The sequence below is a fragment of the Haliaeetus albicilla genome, chromosome 2 (assembly GCF_947461875.1).
Source record: "Haliaeetus albicilla chromosome 2, bHalAlb1.1, whole genome shotgun sequence".
Classification (NCBI taxonomy): domain Eukaryota; kingdom Metazoa; phylum Chordata; class Aves; order Accipitriformes; family Accipitridae; genus Haliaeetus; species Haliaeetus albicilla.
Window position 1 is genome coordinate 27,981,724 of NC_091484.1, and position 12,519 is coordinate 27,994,242.

A 12,519-nucleotide genomic window follows, 5' to 3' on the forward strand; every position below is an offset into this window, starting at 1 on the left:
GAAAGCGAGATGGTGTAAAATGCATACATGCATTGTACCCCCAAGACTCTGGCTCTTTTTGATTGTGGAAACACAGATTCACAGTTGTAACAATTATATAAATCAAAGACTCTTACTCACTGACATAGAAATTGGGACTTCAGATTTTAGTACATTTTGGTATGCATTTGCAAGAGATTGAGACACCTGCAGGTAACCACTGAATATTTGTTTCTACAATCAGCAGTTTTTCCGCTAATTAAAAATAACTCTGTTTTTCCCCCCAAAAAGCTCAGGATACTTCCCTTTGCTTACCCTAACAAGAAATGAGGATTGGAACAAGAACAAGGGGCAATGCAGAAGAGTATGAAGCACCAAGTAAAAGGATTTGGAGAAGCTAACTTTTCTAATCAAGTTATACTCTGTCCATCAAATCTGCTTCTCCTTTCAAGTAACTGTATGTACTGTGCTGGTTTTGGCTGTGATAAGAGTTAATTTTCTTCATACTAGCTAGTATGGGGCTATGGTTTGGATTTGTGCTGAAAACAGTGTTGATAACACAGAGATGTTTCAGTTATTGCTGAGCAGGGCTTGCACAGCGTCAAGGCCTTTTCTGCTTCTCACCCCCCACCACCAGTGAGCAGGCTGGGGGGGCACAAGCAGTTGGGAGGGGACACAGCTGGGACAGCTGACCCCAGCTGACCCAAGGGATGTCCCAGACCATATGACATCATGCTCAGCATATAAAGCTGGGGGAAGAAGAAAGAAAGGGTGGACGTTCAGAGTGATGGTGTTTGTCTTCCCAAGTAACCATTACGCTTGATGGAGCCCTGCTTTCCTGGAGACGGTTGAACATCTGCTTGCCAATGGGAAGTGGTGAATGAATTCCTTGTTTTGCTCTGCTTGTGCATGTGGCTTTTGCTTTACTTATTAAACTGTCTTTATCTCAGCCCATGAGTTTTCTCACTTTTACTCTTCCAATTCTCTCCCCCATCTCACCGGGGGGGGAGTGAGCAAGTGGCTGCATGGTGCTTACTTGCCAGCTGGGGTTAAACCACGACATGTACTAATCCATAAATCAGTGAAGGCTTACAGGGCTCTGAGTAGACAGCTGTGGAAAATGTAAAACATTCTCACATACTGACATAGCAAAATACCCTGGAGGCTCAGTTTCCAGATCAATGCCATTCCATGAAGTTTTAGTTCTGTTTGCCTAGATCACTAGTTACAGGATTTGTAAACAAAGTGATATCAAACATTAGGAATAAATTCATGGATGTTTCTGCTTTTGAAGCCTTCTAAAAACCACTGAAAAATTTAAACTCTTTGATGTGCATCCTTCCAGTTGCAATATTTTTAACAGGAAATTGAACCAGAACAACTACAGTCACAACTGCAACCTTCTTAATAACATGATGTGACTGTTCAGTAAATCAGTGTCTTAATCAATAGAATAAAATATACTATCTAATCTGCTAAAGTGTTTTGCCAGTCTAGAGTGAAGTGCCATGAAAACGGCAAAGAAAAATATAATTGGGTTGGAGACTAGAATTTTCAAATGCACATTTCATTAATTTAAAGGGTCTGGGGCTAGACGAGGGGCAGTTTTTTCCATTTAATGACTTGAGCACAGTGTGGTTTAAATAGCACATTTGATTTGGGAACCTATTAGCTGATAATGACTCTGTGGAGAAAAAAAAAAGTGGATTCCCTTATTACTGGTTTGCTTAGCAATATCTGTAATTCCATGACGTTGTAAAATAGCTCAGCGTTAAAACTGAGCTATTTTCTATCATTTGTAGAAGCAGAAGGGTAAACACAGCGAAGGCCGAGTTCACATGTTAAACATATTCCTGAATTCTGCAGTGCTTTTACTGGCACTAGAACTGGGAAAGCAAAATTAGGTAATGTACATATCGAAGCTTCAGCTTTGAAAAGTATGTATACTAGGCTTCATAGGTATTAAGAGATGGATGACAACAGTCTAAAGAAGTTGCAATTTAAGCAAAGAGATGCAACTAAATTTCAAATGACCTTTTGACAGAGGAAATTAAGCAAATGTTTGATTAATAACAGCACTGTAGATCCATATTGCTAAAGAAACATCATTAAAAGAAACTTCACTGTAGTGATTATAAGAGTAAGAAACGGGAGGGTAAATATAATTAAAGGAAAAAAATTAAATTCCAAATGTCTGATTTGCCTTTCACTTACAATAGAATAAGTAGTCTAGTAAACTAAAAGGAGAAATAGTCATCTAAAATCAATTTGAAGATCCTGCCCACCAAGCTGATGCAAAGCTTTATTTTGTTAAAGTGATTCTAGTGATTTTTTTCTATTTTAGAACAGGGAATAGAATGCATATGAACATAACTGTGATCAGATAAAGCAGAATTCAACCTAAATGATGAGCAATGTTTTACAATTGAACCATTCCTTAACTTCTTTCATCTGGACAATTAACAGTTGAAAACACAAATTAAGGGACACAACAGCCTATCAAAATCTATGTTCAGACATAGTGCAACAGAAAGAATGAGAATTACTAAAAGGCATGTAACAAAATAAAGGCAACACAGAAGTAAAATCCCGAAACCAGCATAAAACATCATTTATTCTCACTCAGAAGTCTTCTAAATTTCTGGAGCAATAAACAGTGTTATCCACTGGTCTGCAGGCCTAAAGCCAAAAAAATTGCCAATGCTCCTGTCAGGCCACAGGCTTTGCATCAACTCTGCAGGGCTGCAGGACTAAAGCTTGTCAGTTGTATTTTCTCTAAGCTAGACTTCGCCTTCTGTTTAGCTCGTTTAGTTGTAATAGCAATTCTCTAACAACCAGGTAACATAGCCTAATCTGTTTTACCTTTAACTTAGCTTTGTGATTGCATGGGCTAGTGACTATCAGTATAACAATTTTGATATATTTCTGTACCTAAAGTCGATATTCTGCAGAGAACAAACTGTTACTGCAGAATAAAAATGTAGTGTAGAGGACTACAATCATGGGATGATAGTAGAGGTATTGAAAATACAGGCACAGGGTGGTACCAGAGGGAGCAGTGCTATAAGCAACTCATCAGGTCAATTACTAGTCATTAAAAGAAAGCAACCTTGGGAGGTGGCTAAGACTGATTTTAGAGAACAAAAACCAAGAGAAAAAGAGATTGAAGAACAAGAATCCTACATGTGTAAAACACACACATGCAAAGAATTCAGACATATGGAGTTGCAGACTAATAAACCAAGATCAATGTCAGGGCCCTGAGGCCAAAATTGCCCTACCCAGCAGGGGATCCACTCACCCTGCCTGTGAGCCTGGGGGCCCCATTTCAACACCCAGGCTCTACCTCAGCCACATTATAGGTGTATCCATGCCCAGCCCCATCCCATGTACTTCCCCACTTATGGATTTTGCTTCCTGGCTTTACATCAGACCTGGCTCATCCCTTCCTGCGTGACAATCTCCAGATAACTGGCAGAACCTGCTGGTCCCACCAGCACTGCTCATCCTGCTTGTGGACAAGGGATGGTGCCCCAGCAGCCAGGGCACCACCTGCCCCAGGGTCTCCCATGTCTACAGCTTCGCCCCCTTGATTGCGCAGCTCCCCTCACCCTATTCCCTAAAAAGACATACAATTTACCTCAAACAAATCCTACCATGTCAATGTTGTCATTGACATAGAATCATAGAATAGTTTGGATTGGAAGGGACCTTTAAAGGTCATCTAGTTAACCCCCCCTGCAATAAGAAGGGACATCTTCAACTACATCAGGTTGCTCATAGCCCTATCCAACCCGACCTTGAACACATCCAGAGAAGGGTCATCTACCACCTCTCTGGGCCACCTGGTCCAGTGTTTCACCACCCTCATTGTAAAAAAATTTCCTTCCTTCTATCTAGTCTGAATCTACCCTCTTTTAGTTTAAAGCCATTACACCTTGTCCTATCACAAGAGGCCCTACTAAGAAGTCCATCCCCATCTTTCTCAAAAGCCCCCTTTAAGTACTGAAAGGCTGCAATAAGTTCTCCCCAGAGCCTTCTCTTCTCCAGGCTGAACAACCCCAACTCTTTCAGCCTGTCCTCATAGGAGAGGGATGTTCCAGCCCTCTGATCATTCTTGTGGCCCTCCCCTGGACCCACTCCAACAGGTCCATGTCTTTCCTGTAACTGAGGACTCCAGAGCTGGATGCAGTACTCCAGGTGGGGTCTTACAAGAGCAAAGTAGAGGGGCAGAATCACCTCCCTCAACCTGCTGGCCATGCTTCTTTTGATGCAGCTCAGGATATGGCTGGCTTTCTGGGCTGCAAACACATGTTGCCAGCCCATATCCAATATTTCATCCACCAGTACCCAGGTCCTTCTCAGCAGGGCTGCTCTCAATTCCTTCATCTCCCAGCCTGTATTGATACTGGGGATTGCCCTGACCCAGGTGCAGGACCTTGCACTTGGCCTTGTTGAACCTCATGAGGTTCCCATGGGCCCACTTCTCCAGATTGTCCAGGTCCCTCCAAATGGCATCCCACCCCTCAGGTGTGTTAAACACACCACTCAGCTTGGTGTCATCTGCAAATTTGCTGAGGGTGCACTCAATCCCACTATGTCATTGATGAAGATATTAAACCGTACTGGTCCCAACACAGACCCCTGAGGGACACTACTCATCACTGATCATCTGGACATTGAGCCGTTGACCACTACTCTCTGGATGTGACCATCCAATCAATTCCTTATCTACCGAATAGTCTACCCATCAAATCCATACCTCTCCAGTTTAGAGAGAAGGATGTTGTGGAGGACCATGCCAAAGGCCTTACAGGAGTCCAGATAGATGACATCTGTAGCATTTCCCTTGTCCAGTGATGTAGTCACTCTATTGTAGAAGGCCGCTAGGTTGGTGAGGCAAGACTTGCCCCTGGTGAAACCATGCTGGCTGTCTCGAATCATCTCCTTGTCCTCCATGTGCCCTAACATAGCTTCTAGGACTATCTGTTCCATGATCTTCCCAGCCACAGAGGTGAGGCTGACAGGTTGGTAGTTCCTAGGGTCCTCCTTTCTACTGTTTTAAAAATGGGTGCAATGTTTCCCTTTTTCCAGCCACCATGGACTTCACCTGACTGCCATGACTTTTCAGGTGTCATGGAGAGTGGCCTGGCAACTACATCAGCCAGTTCCCTCAGGACTCTGGGACACATCTTGTCAGGTCCCATAGACTTATGTGTGTTCACGTTCATCAGGTGGTCACGAACCTGATCTTCTCTTACAGTAGGAGGGACATTGCTCCCCCAGGCCCTGCTTTGAGGTCCAACCACTCGAGAGGTGCGGGAAGGGAGACTGCCAGTGAAGACTGAGGCAAAACAGTTGAGTACCTCAGCCTTTTCCTCATCTGTTGTTACTAGTTTGCCAGTCATGTTCATCGGGGGTACACTTTGTTTACCTTTCCTTTTCTGACTGTCATACCTGTAGAAGCCCTTCTTATTCTTTGTGTCCCTTGCCAAGTTCAGCTCCGGCCTTCCTGACCCCATGCCTACACAACTGGGCAGTGTCCCTATACTCTTCCCAGGATACCTGTCCTGTCCTTGCTTCCACTGTCTGTGCATTTCCTTCTTGCCCTTTAGTTTGACCAGCAGGTCTTAACTCATCCATCTGCATCCTCCTCCCACCAAAGTGTCTGGGACACTGACAACGCACCATAGCCCCACCCCAGCTAGAGCCATCCACCATAAGACTCAGAGGAGCTGTGACAGCAGGAGCATAACACCAGGGAAAGGGATAGACACAAGGAAGTATGTGTACATAGTCTGTCTTATTATTGAGACTTTTCTCCCTAACAGTATTTTTTCTTTTCTTTCCTTCTTTTTTTGTAATAATAGTTAGGCCAATAATTATTCTTTGATCAAGATTACAATTAGGCTAAGAGTAAATTCGTGGCTTTGCTCATAAGGTTGCGGCTTTTTTTGCTTGGAAGCTGCACAAACAGTAGTATAAAAAATTGGTGGAGAACATAGGCAGCCTAGGCTATAATTTCAATGCAACAAATTCAGCCTTTAATCTTAAAAGTGTTCCACCCTTTGATAATATTTCAGATTTGGTTTACAAACACCCAAAGACAAAAGATTGTCACTTTTGTTTCAATGATTTTTGGTTTTTTTAGAAGGCAGAATATGGTATCCAGACAGGAGCAACTAATTCCTGCAGAAGCAGGAAAAATAAAGCAGCAGTGCAAATAAGCCAAACTTCTACAAGTCTGGTGTTTTGCAATTATTATAGATCTTCAGGATTTAGAAGACTGAGGCATTACAGTCACTTGCTCTCTCTTCTTCATCCCTACAGTGAAAGTATTTCTAAATTCTAGGTTCATTAAGTCAATTCATTATACTCTTTACATGTATTTTGGAAGGAAGATAAAATTTTGCTATTGATTCACAAGAATCAGTGAAGCTTTAGATTTTAGGACTTTTAGATTGATACTATTTAGAAAAATATAAAATCAGTAGTATTCAGAATACTAGTTTTCTGTTAATCTAAAGTTTCATGTTTAAATGTATAATTCCCGTGAAATTAATTTAGAGATTGATATCAAAATGGTGTGTATATATATATATATATAGACATCTAGAAATGTCAAGGAAAGCTATGACAATTGTTATGGGTGAAGGTAAAGACTTGTGTTCAGACTGTAAAATAAATTTGCCTAGCCTTAAGGATATAACTAGACCAGGTAGACCATTCAACTTACACACCTATTCTTCCAACCACCAAAGTTGAGATGGCTTTGTTACTTCTGAACAACACCTCATTGCATTACAGAAATACATGCAAAAGGCAAAGCTCCTGTTGTGCTAGAAAAAAATGAATGACAGCAGTCGTTGCTAAGGTGGGAAACAAGTTATAATCAACAAAGCACATCAAAGCTGTTCAGTTTTGCTCCAACAACCATGACCTTGCAAATGTTCATTTACCCAATGAACACAGGTATGTCCTTTTAACTGAAGTCAATTATACAACTGTACCGTATGACTCCATTGACATTAGGTATTTGGCCCATGCTGCTACATGTTATTAGTAGCGTACGTCTCCCTGTGGTGCAAAGGAGTGCAGTTACTGTCATATACAATGAAACAGAAATTCATTCTGTTTACAAAAATGGTCTGTCAGACAGCTAAAACTTTGTTAAAACAAACATAACCAATACTATTTTATGTAAAAAGCATTTTCTTATTAAAAGTATCATTCATTGTTTTTTCTTGAAATATCTGAACGTTAAGGTAGAGAGAGCCCCTTACCTCCTCTCTTGTTTAACTTGGCATACCCTGGCACATAGCTGCTTGTCATAGATGATGAACTGCTGAAGGAGGAGTGTGGTAATGCTGAGACCAGAGGTTCATCACACTTTTCTGAAACACAAGAAAACAGATTCACTTTTTACTGTTAATTATTCACACATATTAATTGGAATCCCAACATTTCAGTAAAAAAAAAACCAAACAAACCCAACAAAAACCAAAGAAACAAAAAACCCTCCCCAAAACCCACAAGAAAACCCACAAAAAACCCAAGAGGCACACACGTCTACATGAAAAATAAAGACTTCAAAGAGAAAAATTAGGTAATGGTAATGCCTAACCATGGGCCACCACTCTCTTTAGGGTTACTACAAATGAACAAAAAAAGCCTGCCCTGATACATCTGGAATGGCTTTGGTGACATGAAAACAAAGTGCTGAAGAAAAGTATTAATCATGAAAGCTTTATAAGAAGTAGATAAGATACAAACTTTCAGTTCTGTAATAGAAGCGCTAACAACCTGATATTTTTAAAAAGAAAATAAATTAGGGTATATTAATAAATGCCTATGAATTATCACATATTACAGATTTACTGAAAAAAATTAACAAAATAATCTTTTTTTAAAAAAATATAATCTCTATAATCCATTTGAGTACTTCACTTCTATTTTACTCAGTATAAAGAAGATTAACTTGGTATTAGCATCTAAGATGAAAAAAAAATCAGAATCTTTGCCTTTCTAATAAAGAAAAAAGTTTAAAACAAATCTCCTGCTGTGGTATGAAGTTATGTAAATTAGAATGAAGAGAATTGGCTTTTGACTTCTCAAATACTTCAATAGTTAATGTACTGCCTTTGTTCTAGTTTTTCCTCAGTTATTTCAACAGATGGCTGAAATATGTAGGTTAAATTACTCCTTTACATTTCAGGTACAACCTAAAAAAACCATAACCTACACCAATCTGCTTGACTAATCTTTTTAAATACATGCACTGCAACACAGGCTCTGCTGCAAGTGGAAACACCCTCAATTTATGTATCTAGAAAGCATTATTAGACCACTCCTGGTAAGCAGCATATTTAATGCTCAGCCACACCACCATTTTGGTACAATTATAAAATGGTGATTTGGTCAGACCGGATCACACTTGGAGACTGAATTAATCCTACACTCAAAAGAGGAGCTTTAAGGGGAAAAAAAGGATTGTGAGTGAATCAAGTCATTTATAATGCAGGTCTCTTAAAATTTCCAGTCTCGTGTAATGAAAAATAAAATGACTTTCACAGCAATAGAAACTGAAGCACAGAAATACAGAAAAACATTCGTTCATGAATCAGTACTTTGGCATTTAACAAAATAATAAGTTTCCTTCACAGATCTCCGAGAGTTTTTTAAGGGAGAAAACAAAATTCATACCAGCATAAAAGCACAGGTAAGAGTAAAGGGCAACTGCTTTGCACTGAATTAAAGGACAATTCCAATTACTTTAAAGTTCACTACCACACTATTTAATGATGGAATTTTGACAAGGGAAGATAAATGGGTTTAAGCATTATCATTGTTTATACCACAAAACAGAAGGATCGATTCCTCTCCTCCCCCTGCTTTGGCTGCAGCCACACAGCACATTTGGTCAGAAGCCTGCAGCCAGATGGGTACGACGCCTGGTGCTCACTCACATCACACCACCCAAGCAGCACACCAGCGTTGCACAGGACCTCCCCCTGGCAGCAGGGGTACCGCAGGGAGCAAAGGCTTGCATTTTAAGATCCTGGGTGCCAAGCACGGAAAGACAGAGTTACTTGACAAAGTTTTTCTCATGTATTCATTTATAGTGTATTTTTGGTAGTTCATAAAAACAGGTTTTCAACTTAAAGACTGCCAGCAAACTGCCAGTTCATCATTAGTGTTACCTAGCTATATATTTGAAGTCATTTGTCATTAATTCTGTTGTCTAGGTAAAAATGGAATGAAACATTTAAAAGCAGAACACCACATAATCAGAAATATTTAAAAAATTCATAACAAAATCTCTCTATAGCTTTTTCTTATGTCTATCTTACATGATATTTACTGTTAAGGAAAAAAAACTCTTATGAATAACGACAGCTAAGGTTGAACATGTACCTTTGTTTAGTTTCCTGGAGGTTTTTTTAGTATATTTTTTAAAACAAATTGTTAGGTTTATAAGATTTTTCCCCCATCCATAGTTTCATACTGGGGGGGGGCGGTAGTGGGGAGAAAAACATGCATCTTTATGGAAGAATATTAGGAATAGAAAGATTTAGCTACAAAAATATTTGCTACTTATGCAATTTGATTAATTACTATATATAATGGGAGGCTACTGGTAACAATATTCTAAAAGAACTTGTGAAACAAAAGAGGTGTCCTAAATCAGAACAAAAAAAACTTTTAAAAAGGGATAAAATGTGAGCAAAATCCTAATTTCTGCAACACCACCCCCCCCCCCCCCCCGCCCTGGGTTTTAGACAATCTGTTCAGAAACAACACCACAGCTGAAAAAAAACTCTCCAAATATTAGAAGCTCATCAGAACTTACATTCTTTTACTGATCCCAGTAGCTATTGCAAAAATCTCCTGGTGCTACTATTGGTGAAGCTACGCAAAAGGAAATATGGAAAAAACTTGTCTGGAAAGAGTACTAGCTTCTAAATCATCATCATCCTGTATGGCCAGCCTTGTCTCTCTGCTTCACTAACCCATCCTCTTGGATTCAAAAGAGCAAGACAAAGAAGCTTGACATAGTAAAAAAAAAAATCCCACAGGGAGTATCATTCTGTATTAGCCACTATGGTCACATTTTTTACTGACAGTCATGAGTGGTGTTTATGTGCTTTTGAAGTATTGAATCTGAACCTCTGCTTTCCTAGTTTGGTTGGAATCACCAATACTGGGGGGCAGCAGCGGTAGGGAGGAGTAGAAAAAACAGAGTTGATATAGTTTTCCTTCACTGTTGTTTAGAACTGCATTTGCTTCCTCTGCCTGTTTTGGGACACCAACTAATAACCTGAAGAATAAAACCAAAAATACCTCACTTTCTCATTATTTAAAAAACAAACACACACACCCCAATCCGCCTGCTCATTTAGGCTTCAAAATATAGGAAATTCACCATAAATGTGTATAAATTACAGGGAAGGACTATACTTCAGATTAATATAAGTTTAAAAAGGTATTAACCTCATCAATAACTCATGACTTTAGGTCCAACAGAAGAAAAGTTAAAAGACTGCTTACATAAGCTAATATTTCTAGCCCTGTGTGAAAGTTCCACTAAATATATTGCACTATTTAAACTTCCTTCATAACATGAAATGCTGTTATGCCACAGATTTAAGAGAAAAAAAATCCTTGGGAACCTTTGGTTCTTTCAGCAGTTTTAGTTATTTCCTACAGAATCCAATTTTTTACTTACTAAAACCAGAATCATATATACCTTCCTGTTACTGAGATATAATAGCTTTCCCCATATAAGTCAATGTACTGTGCCCTGTTAATCAATTACAGAGCACACTCTCCTGCCAGCGTCGTAGCAGCAAAGAAATAAACTCTCCTCCATACCATTTATCTCAGTGATGTATTAACATCCAAGCCAGCTTAGGTCCATTTAAATGTTAACTTCCTGAAGCAAAACCACACTTCCACTCCACTCCATTCTGTTCAGATAGAAAGAACCGATAACTTTGTCATAGGTATGATGACATTTACTACTCTGACTTTCCTATTCAGAGGGAAATTACAGTATATGTCCATCAGAAACAAGTTTCCTTGAGGTTCAAATAATTAGATCAATGGAAAAAAGGTCACCTATTGTCATTAAATACAAATGGAAAACGTCTGCAATCCACAAGCTTCAAATTCCTCAAGACTAAAGACTAGGAAAGGGAAGGACTGCTATGCACTTGCTCTGTTCTTACATGCTTTCTCAGGCACCTGGCTATTGGAAACCAGATACCAAGTGAGATAGATCTTTTGTCCTACCAAATGCAGCCTCTCATATATTCTGCTGTTCGCACTCAACAAAACAAGGAAAGGATACCTGCCCTTTCCTGTTTCACAGTCTGTTTATAGTTTATTTATATAGTCTACCCATCATGCTGGATAGACTAAAACCAGCTGTCTTCTACTTCACCTGCAATTGCTTTAATTGCTACTTAGTCCGTAAACTACCTGGGGAATAGCGACCAGACTATTTGAAGGGACAGGCCTCGATTGTAGCACAAAGCAGACCATATACACACAAACTCTTGATTTATCAGTCCCAGAGGCTGTTGAAGCTTAATCCTTGCTATACCAGTGATTTCAGTGATTTTTAGTGGGCAAAGCAAAGTAAAAAACCTAGATGCTTCACTTCACAGAAGTCTGTTCAAATGCTTAGCATCTTGACCAATAAACAGCTCACCTGTAAAGTTGCTGACATATCTTATCAAAGCAGTCCAAGCAGATGAAAAAGACAATCTGCAGTTCATCTTCTTGACATTTGTATCTAGCAGTAGGTTAGAATGCATACAAAGAACTAGACATTTAGAAGTGTTAAGAAATGAGAACAGTATGCATTTATAGTCACAGGTGGGTTTTATTAATAATTTGAAGCTGCTTTAGAGCATCTCACAGAAGCTCTTGCGAAGATTCTGTCAGCAAAGCAAAAAGAGAGCTAAGATGTGTAAGGTGCTTCTGAAAAAGAAAAAATATTTGGATACTGAGAAATAGCAGTCATCAGAAATAAGTGATGGTGACCTACTAAGAATGCTTTTGAAGAACAAAGGCTTTTCCATCATTATGGTCCAGTGTGCACTGAGGAACAGATGTTTAAAAAAAAATACCAAACCCAAAACCCACAGATTCACCCCTCCTTCTTCAAAATCTTCAGTCGAGATTTCCTATCAAATTATAATCCATTATCATAATTTTCCTGTAGGATACTAGCTCTGAGACATAAACATGCTGCCAATAACAACTTTACTAAAGAAAGCCCCATATGTGTATGCCAGAAATTAAGAACTTGAAAGCTGATCAACTTAGATGCAAAAAGGCAAATGGCTGCAATATCAATATTGTGTTCGGAGTCCAAAATAGCCACAATTAATCAGTAGCAGAACATGAAACAGATGAGTCAATCTGAAGTAGTATTAAAAAAACCATCTCAGCCAAGAAATATACAAAGCCAGGGCTTTCTGACCAAAAAAAAAAGTCTTAACCATTTCTCTTTTACACAATATTTTGACCATA

General features: G+C 39.3%; 1 protein-coding gene across 1 annotated transcript in view; it reads right to left on the reverse strand.

The window, feature by feature from the left end:
• Positions 1 to 12,519, reverse strand: part of CNTNAP2 (contactin associated protein 2) — a 1,232,776-nt gene that overhangs the window by 844,789 nt on the left and 375,468 nt on the right. The window contains exon 2 of the mRNA XM_069811947.1: positions 7,263 to 7,373. Within this exon, the coding sequence (XP_069668048.1) occupies positions 7,263 to 7,373 (111 nt within the window). The remainder of the gene's footprint in view (positions 1 to 7,262; positions 7,374 to 12,519) is intronic.